Genomic DNA, 16,683 nt, shown 5'->3' with positions numbered 1-16,683 from the left:
CATTATATTTTATTGATCCATATCAATCAAATCCATCAAAGCTTTTCTACATACAAAAAAAACAACTGTAGAATGTAGAGGCCACAAACAAGCCTCCTAAATCTCACTTCAGGTGCAATCTAATGGGGTGCAAACCAACCATGTTATGATTGGGACAATGCCAAGTTACAAAATAAGTCTGGCTTTTAGAGCAAATCCGTTCAATCTTTCTAGACTATGAACCTACGTACACATTTTTTATTCTAATTTATAACGATTTTCATTGTCCAAAAATAACTTTGACACTAACCTAATAATTTACCTGTGGGGCATCTTGCTAAATCAAAATGGAATCTTTAAAAGAATAAAGTAAGTTTACTTTGTAAAAAAAACAACCAGTAAGCCATACAAGCTTAGGCTTTTGTCTAACTTGAGTTTGCCCATGAGACCTGTAAGCAAATGTTCAGTTCCGTCTGCCAGTTTGAACAACACCCAGCCCTGCAGCGAAGCAAAACGAGAGAGGAAGCTGAATCCTCATCGCCAAATCACTAACTGCAAAAACTTGTTCCGTGCCTACAGGTCAGGCAGAGTTCACAGGGAAGTTAAAACAATCGCTGCTAAATCAAGCATCGGCTGTTTTTGTTTTCCTGAATCCTCTGCAGCCAGGAGAACTAGGAGCTCTGAGCCCCATTGGACAAAAAAAGAGAGCAGAGAGGCAGAGTGAGGCAGATAGAAGTGGGAGAGAGGAATGGGGGTGGAGGAGAGAATGAAGGATGGAGAATTGAAAGTAGGGAGGATGAACTCTGGGAGCCCTCATGAACTTTTGTATCCATCAGAGCAAATAAACACCTAGTGTCTGTGACACGCTTGTTTATGCTGTGAGATACTGTGCTGCGCTGCACAGGGGAGGGTGATATACACACTCTGACTGTACTATGGTGTGCCACATACCAGCCCCAGTTCAAAAGTTCAGACGAACCGCGACTCTGTCAGGCCACAGCAGGCAGTTCTACCCACCCGTCAAGTAAAAGGGGGAGACTGGGGCCAAGGGGGTGAAACCAGTCCCAAGCAGCAAGCCACGTTCAAGGGCAAAGACAGGTAAGAGGTGTCACCCTACCTCCTTCCTTCCTCGACTCTCTAATACTTCCCCCTTCCAGGAGGACTTTATGACCCCCAAATTCCCTCTCGTATTCCCTACATCACACACACACATCCCTTAGAACACAAATACAGTCACTGTGAATGAGTCTCAAGCTGCTCTGTTTGGTCAGCCTATTCAATGGAGTGGCGTGTGTGTGTGTGTTTTGGGGCCGACCAGTGGCTGGGGGTCAGCGACAGCGCTGAGGCGAAAGGGACACGCATTCCTCCATAGGTTTTGTGTTCATACGTGCGTCTGTGTAGGGCGTGTGTCTGTCTGGGGCAGGCCAGGGAATACAAACACAGAAGGTTGTGACCTTGGTGTATTTGTTTAAAGATGAGATATGTGTCACCGTGTCGGCTCTGGTCAGGCTTCACAGTCCAAACCAGCCACAGGCATAACTGGCTCTGGAATGCTAACAAACCCAATGCTGTTGCTACAGCTAATTTGCTAATGTTTTTACCAGCTTATCTCAGAATACAGGGTGTTTAACTTGATCAGTGTACCGTTTTTAACATAACATGTTGTTCCTTGTCTGACCCAAGTTGTCATGTTTGAACAGCACCCTTTTCTTTGGGGTTAAAATGTTTTCCACAAGTCTCATAATTCGTGGCCTCTGTGATAGAAGCGAAACAGAAAAGAGGAGAAAAAGATAAAAGCGAAAGTGAGTTATCAACTGCTAAGGAGTTCATGTAAGCTTCCGTTGACTGAAGACTTTGCTAAAATCTTTTTAGGGGGAGAACCAGAGTGATGTGAAAGTCGTTGAAAGCATTAGTAGACACTGAGTGCACTGACCTCAACCTGTACCCTTCCTCCCTCACTGCTAGAGAATAAATATCCCTCTATTAGCTACAAGTACCTTGAAAGCTGTCCTGCTTTTTTTCTCTTTTCGCAAAAAAAGCAGTGTCCTTGACAGACAGGTAAAATCCCTGGCTCCCTTCTCTCCTTCAACCATGACACCATGACATACACACACAACCACACCGACAGACACAGTTATTCTCATCCGCTGTGGTATGTGGATGAGTGTGTCTGGAGAAGTCTTCAATCTCAGGGTTCACTTGCTTTCCCTGGCAACCTGGCGTGAAGGCAGTCAGAGCAGCGAGCAGGCAGATGGCTGGGAGAGTGAGACGAGAGAGCAGTCTGATATAACAGTGAGAGCAGTATTTAAAACAATTCCCTCAGTCGGCTGCTTTCTAGGGTGGGAATGTCAGCCTTGTCCAGACCAAGCCAGGAAGGGAGAGAGCCACGGAGGGGAGGAGAAAGAGAGGGAGACAGGGAGAGAAGAAGAGAGGGAGAGAGGGAGCAAGGGTCAACCAGAGGCCAGAGAGCTATACTGACACGTTTCATGGGTTCAATCATCATACAGTTCAACACACATGCACACACATTTGTGTACTGTACATAACATAAACATATGCTCACAACACAAACATGCACACACTCTCTCCAGCCTTTGTACTGTTTTTGTCAGTTGATAATTAGGATGATAAATATAATGTCTCATCTGCAATATAAATGTTTATAGAGTAGGAGTCATTTCAGTCTCCTTATCTCCTGGGGTCAGAGCAAATGTTATACACACAGTGTCATTGCCTGGGTGACACTAAAAGCATTTGATGTTGAAGCCTGGAATCATCCACTTCACTGAGAAGCATGACTGCTTCTCCACTTGCTTTCCAGCACCTCATCTCAGGTTGGATGACAGCTCCAGGCTCCATTAGGACTTCTGAAGGCCTCTGCAGGCTTCTACGTACTCTAACCACACATCCATCATTCCAGATCAGTTTTTCCTAACGCAGGGGTAGCAAGTCGTCCATCATAGCCATGTGCTCATTTCATTATTGCCCCTCTCTCTCCGTCACCCTTAGAAAATGGCACGTCTTCTTTGTGGCTCCGAAAGGACAAGGGAACAGTTCAGAGGAAAGTCAATATTCCCACTTCGATCTCTGTGTGTCAGGGAAAGAGTATTATGGGGTATGAGCTCCTCAGAGGCCCTATCGGCTTGTAGTTAAACAGGTTGGGTTACAGCCGGCATTGCACTGGTCTGAGAGAGCCCTATCTGATGAAACAGTGAAACGCCCTTTCCCTCCTAATCCATTCATCCTTCTATCCCTCTGCCTTTATCTTTTTAATTGCACCCCTTTATTACCTCTTTCTACATCCTCAACATTCCTCTATCTCTCATTCTTACCGCTTCTCTTCTTACCTCCTCACCTCCTTTCCTGCTTTCTGTCTCTGAGGAAACGAAGGGCCTCCATCCCAGGTTGAGCAAAACGGCACTGCAAACGGACGCTCCCTTCACACACCCACACACCCGCACAAACGTAGAATACACATACCATATTATTGCAAGCAGCAGCCACGATGAGTGCGAAAGCAGGAGATGACAGGTCTGCCAACATGCAGCAGTTCAAGCTGGGCCCAGCCCAGGGAAGGGCAGTTCAGACTCGGCTCCGCTGAGGGGGAAAGGGGGGGGGACGTGGAAAAGTTGTGGTGTGTGTGTATGACTTTCTCTCCTAGTCATCTTAGGATGGAGCGCCGAGGAAGCTTCTTGAGTAAAGCCTGTTGTAAACACACACACACCGCTTATCTGTCCCCCTAGGTGATAGTGAGTTGGAGCAGGACGCTGGACTGTGAAGATCAGTGACCCTGCCGTGTGTCCTGTCAGACTGGAGGATTTATGGACTGTCTTCTCGGTGTGTTCACACACCACAAATCCTCCAACACACTCCCAGCTGACAACTGCCTCTGTGTGTGTAGTAGTAGTAGTATTCTAGATTTCCCCATGTTGAAAAGCTTCCCTTTAGGCCTGTATTTATGCAATCTTTGCCTTCAACCATCAGACATGCCTCTCAAAAATAATGACTGAGCCCAGCCCTGGTGCATTGTGACATGTTGTTTGGGCCAAACCTACTGTAGTGCCAGAGTTCATTCATCTATAGATGATATCTGCTGCATCAGGAGCTTGCCTAACTAGTCTACTGTCTGCCTACCTACAGGTCAACACGGAGAAGATACTGCAGTGAACTGCTTTGACCCCACAGAAAGAGGTCAATAGGTACAAGTTCATAAAGATAATTAAATGCATAAACATCATACTGATTTAATTGCTTTTAATCGTTTTGCTGGGTTTCCTCAAAAAGTTATTGATCTTATATAAATCCTCACCTCACAAAACACTTTCATCAAACGTGTTTTTATGGGTCTTATTTGAAGAACACAGGTTCAGTTGATAATTTGTTTATTTACCTCTTCCTTGGGGATTTTCTGCCCAGACAGGCTCTCACAGTGAAGGAACATAAACCAAAACAATGATTACAGTTCAACTCTTCAACCCGCCTCAGCCTACTCGTTGAACTGGGTGCATGAGCCAATTGTGCCATGAGGCATAATTATAAGTGATGAGGGGAAAAAACTCTATGTGGTTCCTCCAGTGTCTTTGATAAGACAGCTCCTGGGAGTCAAGGTTGAGCTGGGCCTCTTTGTCTGCGTCAATGCTGACACAATCACCTCACGGGGGAAAAGGCCAAGCACAGGGTTGGTTCAGTAACACAAAAGTTCAGTTCAGGTCTTCAGAGACCAGGCAGTGAGTACTACCACAGCGCCCTCTGGTGTCAACATATACCACTCGACAACCAAATATTAATTTTCTACACCTGCAAATCTAAACCCAAGAGCAATGAAGATCCTATCCAGAGCATAAAGACAGCATGTGTCTTTAGCTGGATTAGGGGTGTAAAATGATAATAGATCCATCCTTTTCTGTCAGTACTTTAAATTCCTGCATTTTGGTGACTAAAAGTACTATTTACGAGAAGGTAGAATATATAAGTTATATAATACAGTACGTTATATGTGTATATACACAAAGAATGTTGATAATCCCAAGAATGATAAACTTTTGATTGCACGTGTGATACTTTAAGGTCAACTAAATGGAAATTTGACATTTTACATCTCAAAATTGGCACATTTGTTAAACAACATGAAATTATGTGATAAATAACTTTTTACAGAAGGCACTTCACATGTAAATCGCTGTACAACAACACACACACACACACACACACAGACAACACACACAAATATTCAGTCCACATACAAAACCACAATATACTGTAAACACGTTTCCCTGCAAGTAGGCTTACCAGCTATCATACGGTATAGCTAGGTCCTAATTGTGCTACCAACTACTAGGTTGGCATGGTGTATTGGTTCCCTTGGTTACCGTGGTGTATTGGTCCCCTTGGTTGGCATGGTGTATTGGTCCCCTTGGTTGGCATGATGTATTGGTTACTGTGGTGTATTGGTCCCCTTGGTTACCCTGGTGTATTGGTCCCCTTGGTTACCGTGGTGTATTGGTCCCCTTGGTTACCGTGATGTATTGGTCCTGAAGTCTTTGGCTCGTACCACAGAGAGAAGGCTTTTGGTTTACTGTCCTACTTGGTCATCAGATCTGCTGTGCTATTGAATGATTTTGCCACAGACTCAACCCGATTGGTTCACTTGTCCACCTTCTTGTCGGACTCCTCAAACAAGCGTCCCTGCAGAACAGAGGGAAACCCAGAGGTGAGTCAGGGCCGGCGATGGGTACGGTTGCCTTCCAGACGGAGGGGGGGGTATTTACCTGCATCTCTAGGATGCGTTGGTAGACGGGGCTGCTCAGCTCATCCAGGGTCTCAGCTCCAGGCTTGTTGAGGGTTTCTGGCAGCAGCAGACTCAGACCGCCAGCAGAGATCCCACTCAGACAGAACACAATGAAGGGCATGGAGCTGTGGACCGCTCTCTAGAACACACACACACACACAATAAATATCAACAATCTGTAAAAATAAACATACACACACACACACATACACAAACACACACATACCATAGAAGGAACAAAAGGTGCCAGGATCCCTCCCACTCTGCAGGACATGGAGCACACTCCCAGACCAGCGTTCCTGGGAATCAAAAAGATTTGAGATACACAGACAAACACCCTTGTCTCCAAAATCCACACCCTCAACGCGCCTGCACAAACATGCTTCGAAGACACACTCACCTGATAACCGTGGGGTACAGCTCAGAGGTAAACACATACACAATGTTGAAGGCTGCACTGACCATCAGTTTCCCCAGCAAGGCTAGAGAGGTAGGATTGAGCAGCAATCCTACAGATAAAAGAAAAATGTTGATACAACATAGTGGAATACTTGAACGCAGAGGGCTTGGACCTATAGATAGATATCAGATGCGTGCTTACCTGTATCCTCTGGTATAAATGTGGTACACAGACAAGCAACGCCAGCCAGAACTAAGGCGGCAGCCATGGTTTTCCGTCGTCCTGCCCTAAAAACACACAAAAACGAGATGGTTCAGCTGTGATGACAATGTACCAAGCTCTGGTGTACCATGTTGGGAACACACAAGTCATGTACAGTTAGGTCCATAAATATTTGGACATTGACACAATTTTCATCATTTTGGCTCTGTATACCACCACAATGGATTTGAAATGAAACAATCAAGATGTGCTTTAAGTGCAGACTTTCAGCTTTAATTTCAGGGTATTTACATCCAAATCAGGTGAACGGTGTAGGAATTACAATACATTTTATATGTGGCCCCCCCCTTTTTAAGGGACCAAAAGTAATTGGACAATTGGCTGCTCAGCTGTTCCATGGCCAGGTGTATGTTATTCCCTCATGGGAGTTCGTTATTTCATTGACAAGGAGCAGATAAAAGGTCTAGAGTTCATTTCAAGTATGGTATTTGTGTTTGGAATCTGTTGCTGTCAACTCTCAATATGAAGTCCAAAGAGCTGTCACCATCAGTGAAGCAAGCCATCGTTAGGCTGAAAAATCAAAACAAACCTATCAGAGAGATAGCAAAAACATTAGGTGTGGCCAAATCAACTGTTTGGTACATTCTTAAAAAGAAAGAACGCACTGGTGAGCTCAGCAACACCAAAAGACCCGGAAGACCACGGAAAACAACTGTGGTGGATGACAGAAGAATTCATTCCCTGGTGAAGAAAAACCCCTTCACAACAGTTGGCCAGATCAAGAACACTCTCCAGGAGGTAGGCGTATCTGTGTCAAAGTCAAAAATTAAGAGAAGACTTCACCAGAGTAAATACAGAGGGTTCACCACAAGATGTAAACCATTGGTGAGTCTCAAAAACAGGAAGACCAGATTAGAGTTTGCCAACAAACATCTAAAAGACCCTGTACAGTTCTGGAACAACATCCTATGGACAGATGAGACGAAGATCAACTTGTACCAGAATGATGGGAAGAGAAGAGTATGGAGAAGGGAAGGAACTGCTCATGATCCAAAGCATACCACCTCATCAGTGAAGCATGGTGGAGGTAGTGTTATGGCGTGGGCATGTATGGCTGCCAATGGAACTGGTTCCCTTGTATTTATCGATGATGTGACTGCTGACAAAAGCAGTAGGATGAATTCTGAAGTGTTTCTGGCAATATTATCTGCTCAGATTCAGCCAAATGCTTCAGAACTCATAGGACGGCGCTTCACAGTGCAGATGGACAATGACCCAAAGCACACTGTGAAAGCAACCAAAGAGTTTTTTAAGGCAAAGAAGTGGAATGTTCTGCAATGGCCAAGTCAATCACCTGACCTAAATCCAATCGAGCATGCATTTCACTTGCTAAAGACAAAACTGAAGGGAAAATGCCCCAAGAACAAGCAGGAACTGAAGACAGTTGCAGTAGAGGCCTGGCAGAGCATCACCAGGGACGAAACCCAGCGTCTGGTGATGTCTATGGGTTCCAGACTTCAGGCTGTCATTGACTGCAAAGGATTTGCAACCAAGTATTAAAAGTGACAATTAGATTTATGATTATGTTAGTTTGTCCAATTATTTTTGGTCCCTTAAAAGGGGGGGGCCACATATAAAATGTGTTGTAATTCCTACACCGTTCACCTGATTTGGATGTAAATACCCTGAAATTAAAGCTGAAAGTCTGCACTTAAAGCACATCTTGATTGTTTCATTTCAAATCCATTGTGGTGGTATACAGAGCCAAAATGATGAAAATTGTGTCAATGTCCAAATATTTATGGACCTAACTGTATGATGTTCCAGACGTTAGACCCTTACCATGGCTTGTTGATGAAGTACATACACATAGGATATGCAGGCAGCTCCACCAGCCCATACATGGCCACAGTGAAGTAGCGATTACCTGAGCCACCACTGGCGTTTAGGGTCAGCCCATAGTACACCAGACTACACGCATACCTGAAACGTAAGACAGAAGGACTGTTAATAAACAACCAATAAAAGAAGAAATATGGAACCAGAATTATTTTGTGGTAAGTGGTACTTACCAGACATACATGAGTACCAAAGTCCTCCTGCAAAGGATTGGATGGGTGACTAGGTTCAATACGCTGGGGGCTGAATTGTTGTTGCTATCCATTTTGGCAGCGCCAGGGCAGCGGCGAAGGTAAACCTTGGCGGTGCTTCCATTCCTAATTGCTATGAAACGTAGAACCTCCTCCGCCCGCTCAGTTTTACCTTGCGAGTACAGCCAGCGAGGAGACTCGGGAAGGTTCCTGTCATGACCGGGGACACCACAATACAAAAATAAACATACCCAAAGAAGGGAATGAATCATCCTGTTTGCAAAGCAACAGGGTATATATCGGCTAAATGTGCCCCAAGATAAGCAGTAATCAGGCTGTGGGGTAAGCAGGCCACATCCACATGAATCAGAAATATAGATTCAGAAAAATATATAATTGATAATTGGATTCCTGAGGGTCCCTACAGTGACTTACACACACAGGAGGAAGAACAAGACTCCAGGAGCATTGGCCACTGTTGCTAAGGTACGCCATGGTCTGACATAGTAGCCCAGTAATCCAAACAGGGCGATACCCACCGCAAATGTCATGTTACTCAGGGTCCCTAGAACACAAAAATCCACTGGTAAACATTAAACAACAACCAAAGAAAACTGGAAACAACACTTGCCAGTATTACTACAGTATGCTGGTAGACAGTATGCTGGTAGACAGTTTCATTAACGAACATTCATAACCTTATGCATCATAACTGTCAATCATACCAGAATCAAGACCAAAGAGGTTTGATACACTTTTCCTCCAATTATCAAACATGCTGGCACACCATCTCACCAATCTGTTCAATTGTGAGCATACAAATTATGATTGTACTTTTTGGAGCATACATCTGCATGTGAATCTTTCTATCATATAGCTACCTGTCATAGCCCAGTACGACTTGCCCACATACTCCTGGGTGAGGACAAAGCAGACCAGCGCCATGCCCCCGTTCATCAGGCCCACCAGCAGACGGGACAAGGCAAACATCTCATAGCTGGGAGCAAAGGCTGAGCCAAAGCCAAAGAGCACCTCGAAAAACAGACCTAAGACAAAGAAGAACAAAGATGAGAACAGGACACACAAGTGGATCACATAACAGCAGCATTGGTTTAGTGCAGAGGATAAAAAGCTCTAGGACTCACCCGTTAGAAAAACAGGTTTCCTCCCGATCCGATCTGAGATGGGCCCGAACAGGACATTTCCAATCAGAACCCCAGCAAAGAACAATGAACCCGCCAGGCTCACCTTGTAGGCCTGCTGCTTGATGAGTAACCACTGAAAAGACCAGAATGTGGAAAGATTGTGATGATGTGGGTCTGTGTAGGGTCAATGTAGACTGTAGTGTGTGGTCTGCAGAACCATTTTTGAATACTCTAAAAACGTCCTCCCCTCAAAGAATTTGTCTAGATAGGTGAAAATATTCACTTCTCTACACCAATCCATACACGGTTAGGGAGGAGCAACGCATTTACTAAGTCTAGTCCCTCACTTCAGTGACAATCGAGTCGACGTCCTCTGTAAACTTGACGGACTGGATGACCTCCGGCTGACTGACGGCTCCTTCTTCAAAGTGGTACTCTGGCACAGCTCCGATTAAAACTATTAGCATGGACTGGCATGCCATGTAAACCTGGAAATACACACATCTGGTGAGGTAGAATGCTGAGTCTCATAAGAATAAGTTAACATAGGCTACATCAGGTGGCAAAGAACTCAAGCGTGTCATTTTATTTACGTTACTGTTTAACCCTACATGTTAACCAGTCTTTGTAGACCACTCAAAGCAACAAGTTACAGGCACAGGGTGACACATTGATGACATATTTGCCTAATCTTTCAACATTACATATTATCTATGCACAAGCTGCATGAAACCTCCGGCTTGGTAGACCACATTCAAATCAGCTATACTCGATAGCTAGCTTTGCCAGCTCGAATCGCTATCTGATGCCCTTAGTAAAAATGTAATATCGTTTAATTAACCACAAACCTGTAGCAATACAAGAACTGCCACCGTCTGCTTCTGATACGATCCGAATTCGCCTACAACTCCATATGCCTCCTCTAAATCCATTCCAAGAAGAAACAGCAAAACATCACACCAAACTTCCACTGGAAAGCTTCAGTCGTAGGCAATACGCTGTAAGGACGTGGACAAGGAATGCGTGGTTTGTTATACTGGGTAAACCGGTTTCTCATTTGAACCAATGAAATACTTCGAAAAGGATACACCCGCCCCTACTGGGAACAGGAGAAACTAAACCGATGTTACAATGTGTGACATGTTAAAGCAATACATTTGATTGGCTGCAATGACTACGTCTGAGAATATTGGGTGCGCTTGATTTGTTTGCGCCATCTCTCGAACAGTTAATCAGTGACATCCAACTCCTGTACCTTTAATCGTTTCGTTGTTTGAAGTATTATACCTACCATACCATGAGTGTTATTTATTTCGAGGTGTTACATTTTGGCAACATAACAATTATCAAGGCTTACTTGTAATCTACGGTGCAGCTATCTCACTTTCTCGAGACCAGTCGTTGACCAGTTCGACTATTCTTATCCACCACCACCATCCACCTGTCTGACAGATTATCCAGAACCCCACACCCTCGCCGTCTGCTCAACAGAAGCTTTCTAGCGAAAAGGTCAGTAGAGAACTCGTTGTGTGTAGACAATAAAGAAAGCACTGGTAGCTAGCTAGCAAGTTTGACAACTGCATGTCGCACAGCTCTTGCCAGCTAGGGAGGCCATGGAATTTTAATTAGAATAGGGGGGAGGCACCGCCACCAGTTTGATTGGATACTGCGACGCTAGCTTTGTAGGGCTAACCTGATAGCTAACTGGCTATTCGTGAAGATATGGACAAGCTTGGTAGGTAGCCTCTGAAAATATGTTACTATAATATGTTTAAGCCAGGGTTGGCTAGCGAGTCATGCGTCTCTTACAGTGTAATTTCCCCCCGGGATCAATAAAGTATTAGTCTATTAATTGAGGACCATTCTACTCTACTCTGTACTTCAATATTTAAGGCACAATGTACACAATCATGGTTTATTTTATTGAAGAGGTCTACAGCTAACTTTTTTAGTATCAATGAGGCTACCTGGGTTCTTGCAGCCTGCTTTGTTGTCAGTAAAGAATGTCTGTGTTTCAGGTGAGAGATGTAAAGAGTGTCTGTGTTTCAGGTGAGAGATGCAGCAAAACCTATGTTCCAGAGGGACATTGTCCTCCTTCTTCCCGGACAACAGGCAGGCCTGTGGGGGAGCCTCGGTGACCCCAGTGCTCCCGTTCAGGTGCCCACGGTGTGGAGAGCAGGAGAGGTTTCGAAGCCTGGCCTCCCTCCGAGCTCATCTGGAGTACAGCCACTCTTACCATTCCCCTCAAGAACTGAGTCTCCCCCTCCCTGCACGCAGGGGGCATCCTCTCTCCCACAAGGCCTTGCATGTGCGCTCCCTGAGTGACACCAGAGACGCTAGTGTCACGGGTTCTGAGAGGCGCCGCACGCAGAGTGTTGGCACGCAGGCGGATGAAGAAGCCCAAGCTGAGGATGAGGATCAAGAGGAGCACACAAGCAGGACCTCGGAACTTCCATTCATCAAGTCAAGATCCACTAGTCCAGATCACTATGTCCACTTCCCCACACCTCCCCTTGCTCCAGACCCAATCTGCCAGCCACAGGGCATGACCCCAGGGCAGAGCTTCTGTGGTGGGGAGGTGTCGGTGCGCCGGAGGCTGGTCAGTGTGTTGCGGGCTGCAGATAGCTCCATGCAGAGGAGGCTGACCCGGGTTAGCACCGAGCTAGCCCAGACGGACACAGAGCTGCTGTGTGAGCGAGCCCACTCCCAGCACCTGGCCCAGGAGAGGCAGGAAGTGTTGGCACGGGAACAGGCGCTGAGCAGACAGGTGGATGTGGCTGTCATGGTGATAGCCACCCTCAGAGAACAGCTCAACGCGTCCGAGGACGAGCTGGAGAAGAGGGAGCAGTGAGTGGGATTGATGGGAAATCATGCATGTGCTGGATATTACAATGGCTAGTTGGATAGACCAGACAAAGACTAATGTAAAACTTAACAGCCCCCGAATCAACATACTTCAGTGTTTAAAGCAGTCAGGAAAACCACCCTAATTAATGTTTTATCAATAGTATTTGTGGTAAAGTTAGTACTAATATAGAGGGTTTTAATCAAATGTCTGTTCATCCATGTGTTGTGGTTGTGTTATTCCTGCAGAGAGGTTCTCACCATCCAGAGGTTCCTGGAGGCTGCAGCACAGCAGGAGCAGTGTGGAAAAGTCCGGATCCAGCACTTCATTGAGAACCTGCTGCAGCGCATCGCTCTGGCTGAGAGACTACTGGAGTACTACCAGAGCTCCACCAGCACCTCACATAGCAACCACTACATGGTAACAGCACAACATCTTATATCTGTCTAGCAGAGTGGATTGATATACAGGGTGATTTCAGGAATATTAGATGGAGTCTCAGGAAACACAGATGTTCTGATTGGTTTTCCTCTTTCCAGGAGCACCAGACAGGTGAAAACAGAGCTCATAGAATCAGCAAAAGCAGGCAAGTTGTTGACTTGACAATTCAATCATTCTTTAGTTTCGCTGACAAACCGCATATCTAGTCATGAAAGTCTGTATTGAAACTTCTTTCTGTTACGTTGTGTTTGAGTGTGATCAAGCAGAAAGGTTAGGACATGATGTATGTTAATTATTCATAAGGAGGCCGTGTTGCCAGTCCAATTTGTGTCACATTCATTCATTAGAAATGACTCACCAAGTAAAAGGATTTACTCTCTCGTTACATAATTGTTTATTTGATTACTTCTTGGCTATTGCTTTGTTGCTGGTCTAAATCAACTGTATGAAACCCACTTCTGGTTCTGGTTCCAGGCCAGGAGGAGGTCAGCTGTCATCTTCATGTCCCCAGGACGGCAGAATAAACTCCACCCAGCTGGGACGCTCCTTTCCTCAACCTTCAAGAGAAAGACTGGCCCAGTCTTCAGGCCACTGCAGGCTTGGCAACAGCAGAGACCAGTTCTGGAGGCCGCACCGCAGACCAGCAGGCTATGAGGCCTAGACACCCAGGCCAAAACGGGTCATAACCCATGCAGACCTGGGCCAAATAAACATGAGGTGCCAAATACATTCGCGGTACATTTGGTTTCCTCATAAACTTTCATTTTACTTGACAATATAAATCAAGTTTTTTAAATGCATTAATGTGTACTTGCTGAAGGTTCAGAACCGAGGAATGTACAGTTCTAGTTGCCTGACCTCGCCCATGCCTGTCTGAGGATGAGGAGTGTATGAATTATAATCAACACAATAGTGGTCTCTTCTGGGTCAAATAAGCTATATTCAATGCACTCGTAAACTTATTACACTGAATTGTAGATCCCACTTCCGCTGTGGTGATAGCCTCTGTTATTTAGAGCAAAGTGTTTTGGTTCGATGGCATGTTTTTTTTCCACTGGGTAAAAATGCAGACTTTGATTCCCAGGTATGTCATCTGAAGTTAAGCATTTTACACAGTATGCTTCATCTGGCTGGTCAAAGAGGTGGCTACCAAACAAACAAGCTCTTTTATTCTGGCGTGACAGGCTCTCATATGAAAACAGGTCTCTATTTCCCTTGTTCCCTAATATGGAAGAGTGAACGATATTCCTTTCATGATAAAAATATGAATGTAGAGACTTGGAAGTAATGCAACTTTATTTCACTGCAACGTATCATCTGTGTTTACAAGTTAAGAATGTATTCAAAAGGAGAATCAATGTTCATATGTATTATCTTTGGTGTTTGTCGTAACTGTTTTGTTGGTATCTGGTTGTTGATATTTTGTACAGAGCTATTTTACTTGTATGTCTCTTGGTGAAAGTGTATTTCTGTGGGAATAACGTAACCGATAGTAGCAACTACTGTAGTTGATCATTTTGGGGTAGTGGGATCTTTTCACCCTTCAACAACATACTTTCTATTTTTAATTTTTTTAAGTTACAATCTCACCAAAGATGGTGTCACTGAATCTATCTTTTGTATTTATGCTCCTTTTCGAGTGCAAGTCGTCATGTGACAGTCGTGTTTCCAATGGATAGTTTAAAAATAACTAATTGGAGGATGCATGTTGGTGCATAGCTATTGTATACTGAAAATGCATGCTCCTTAAGTAGCATTGTGAAATTATGTATGAAGTTATGTATTCTATTAGGTGTACTTTTGTAGCAGGAGAACCAGATGTATTTTGTTGTTAACGGAAAGTTGCACTAATGGACAAAGAGCACTTTGGACCTGATGGTCCTAGTCAGGAGTGTGAATTGGACAATCTGAAAGGAAGTGTATTTGGTGTGTAGACTAACCAGAGAAGTATTAAGAACTACAAGCAAAGGCTACCTTTATTGCTGTATGTTATTAGAGATACAGTTCCTGTACTAATGTTATTGCTGCCAAGTTTCGTGTCCTTGATTCCTGTATGTCTATATATAGGTTTATTTGCAAGAATAATCACTAGTTTTGTGCCTTCACTTAAACTGTAGTCTGTATAACACTGTGCTAAATGCAATACTGTGAACAACTAAACTACTTTTGTTCAAACGTGTTGGTCTGTGTGGAATCATGATGATTTAAGTTCATACTTATCCCATCTGTCATCTTTGTTGAGTACAGAAATAAATAATTTATTTAAAATACTTTTGGGCTCTCTTACAAGAGAGCTTCTTGTGGTGTTGTGGTACTGTATCTATGTAGCCTGCTATGGCCACCAGGTGGCTGTAGTACTGTATGTTCAAACAAGTTCTACAGAAATTGTTCACCTGCCACTTTGTCTTCTGTCATTTATACTTCCATAAATTTGACTTGACCAAAGTGTATGCTCTCGTAAATAATAATGTACAAAGTGCTCTACCAAACATACAAAGCTTTACCAAGTGTTTGACACAACTTTGCACCATCATTGTGATGCCGACATTATCATCACAGCATTATATTGTGCAACAAGACATTGAGTCATTTTTCATAACCATCCACTGACGTCAAAGATATGATTGAATGTTAATTGTTGATCCCCTATCAATTCAGACTGTTATGAGGGGTTTTCTTGTCTTGCTTCTTTGAACTGCAATTGACAAGACCAAACCCAAGATGTCTACGAACAATCCCCTTCCCTTTCTCCCAGTTCCCATGGAAAGGTTAGCAAGTTCAGTGTTCTAAGTATGAATGAGAGGTTTGTCAGTGTGTGAAACAGCTAGAAACTGCCATTGTACATCCAGGAAGGAGGTTCAGAGGCTACAGTGTGAGATGGGAGATCTGTTGTAGAGGACTGATGATAGCAGTTTGGGTCTGAATGAATGAGATGTGAACGATCCTTCCAGAACTCTACCCCATTTTCATGACCCTGCATCCCAATTCTCCTTTCCCTCCCTATGTCCTGAAGGATACACTCAACTAGGATTTACTGAACTGTTAGGAGAGTCAAAACCATTGGGTATTCTTAAGGTATTTGTTGTCAACAACATGGAAAAAGAAGTGTCCATATTCATCAGTGTTTAGTAATCCTGTGAGTGTCATGTGTTTGGAAAGGGGGATGTGTTGCCGGTTACTCACCAAACACCAGTGATGCTATTCTCCTTATTTATAGACGTGAGAAGACAGAATCGTGTCTTCTTTTGCTTCTGACAAACGAACACACACGTTGCACCAACGCAGTGGCTTGTTGCCTCTCGCTTTCTAATAATACCCTGCAGGATGACACAACATATTGGTCAACACTCTTGGGCTGCAAATACAATGGGCCTTAGTGAACACTGTGTGAGAGCAGGAAGATGTATGTTGACACATTATGGTAATTACAGGGATAACAGCACAAGTGTCAAGTGTTGTGGAACGCTTATGTAAATGCTCTGTGGAGGAAGTCAGTGAAATTGGACCAGAGCCTAGTTTGAGACCAATAACGAAAGTTTTTTGCAGCACAACAACATGAATGTGTTTGTTAATAGTCATTTGAAGGAATGTTTGAGGAAGACCTTGCCAGAGATAATTAACTTCTTAAGGGTATACGACACACATTTGTAACAGGGCCTTCATCCTCTCTGGGCATCTGGTCCCAAAACAGGGACCTTCTGTCAGACAGTCCTTATTTTTCTCTATGAGCTGGATCTTTTATTTTTGTTGGAGGTTGTGTAAAGTGTGTTCAG

At 44.2% G+C, this 16,683-nt stretch overlaps 2 protein-coding genes across 3 annotated transcripts; one reads left to right on the top strand and one right to left on the bottom strand.

Moving 5' to 3' along the window:
* Positions 1-4,224: 4,224 nt before the first annotated feature.
* On the bottom strand, positions 4,225-11,219 carry slc22a15 (solute carrier family 22 member 15). Of its 2 annotated transcripts, none has more exons than XM_062464101.1 (13): positions 10,982-11,219; positions 10,473-10,622; positions 9,972-10,112; positions 9,625-9,757; positions 9,361-9,525; positions 8,915-9,044; positions 8,462-8,689; positions 8,232-8,372; positions 6,369-6,454; positions 6,168-6,276; positions 5,994-6,066; positions 5,748-5,906; positions 4,225-5,664 (listed from the first exon to the last, which is right to left on the bottom strand). In XM_062464101.1, exons 2-13 carry the CDS (start codon positions 10,554-10,556, stop codon positions 5,623-5,625), a joined length of 1,491 nt encoding a protein of 496 aa, XP_062320085.1. In that variant the 5' UTR covers positions 10,557-10,622; positions 10,982-11,219; the 3' UTR covers positions 4,225-5,622. The 2 variants fall into 2 exon arrangements, with proteins under 2 accessions (XP_062320085.1, XP_062320087.1); XM_062464103.1 differs by having other exon boundaries at positions 10,473-10,546.
* On the top strand, positions 10,800-15,345 carry znf365 (zinc finger protein 365). Its single transcript, XM_062464104.1, has 5 exons — positions 10,800-11,133; positions 11,674-12,471; positions 12,718-12,889; positions 13,009-13,055; positions 13,385-15,345. Exons 2-5 carry the CDS (start codon positions 11,681-11,683, stop codon positions 13,569-13,571), a joined length of 1,197 nt encoding a protein of 398 aa, XP_062320088.1. The 5' UTR covers positions 10,800-11,133; positions 11,674-11,680; the 3' UTR covers positions 13,572-15,345.
* The last annotated feature ends 1,338 nt before the right edge of the window (positions 15,346-16,683 follow it).

The sequence above is a fragment of the Osmerus eperlanus genome, chromosome 6, assembly GCF_963692335.1.
Source record: "Osmerus eperlanus chromosome 6, fOsmEpe2.1, whole genome shotgun sequence".
NCBI lineage: Eukaryota > Metazoa > Chordata > Actinopteri > Osmeriformes > Osmeridae > Osmerus > Osmerus eperlanus.
Note: the sequence above shows the minus strand (reverse complement) of the source record. Positions and strands in the feature narration are given on the sequence as shown.

Excerpts from the sequence above, each read along its gene's own strand:
- slc22a15 (XM_062464101.1), bottom strand. The coding sequence starts at position 10,556 with ATGGATTTAGAGGAGGCATATGGAGTTGTAGGCGAATTCGGATCGTAT. Across the intron at positions 5,907-5,993 it reads CACCTTTTGTTCCTTCTATG|AGAGCGGTCCACAGCTCCAT; the intron begins GTATGTGTGTGT and ends TGTGTGTTCTAG. Across the intron at positions 5,665-5,747 it reads AACGCATCCTAGAGATGCAG|GGACGCTTGTTTGAGGAGTC; the intron begins GTAAATACCCCC and ends TCTGTTCTGCAG.
- znf365 (XM_062464104.1), top strand. The coding sequence starts at position 11,681 with ATGCAGCAAAACCTATGTTCCAGAGGGACATTGTCCTCCTTCTTCCCG. Across the intron at positions 12,472-12,717 it reads GAGCTGGAGAAGAGGGAGCA|AGAGGTTCTCACCATCCAGA; the intron begins GTGAGTGGGATT and ends TTATTCCTGCAG. Across the intron at positions 13,056-13,384 it reads CATAGAATCAGCAAAAGCAG|GCCAGGAGGAGGTCAGCTGT; the intron begins GCAAGTTGTTGA and ends TTCTGGTTCCAG.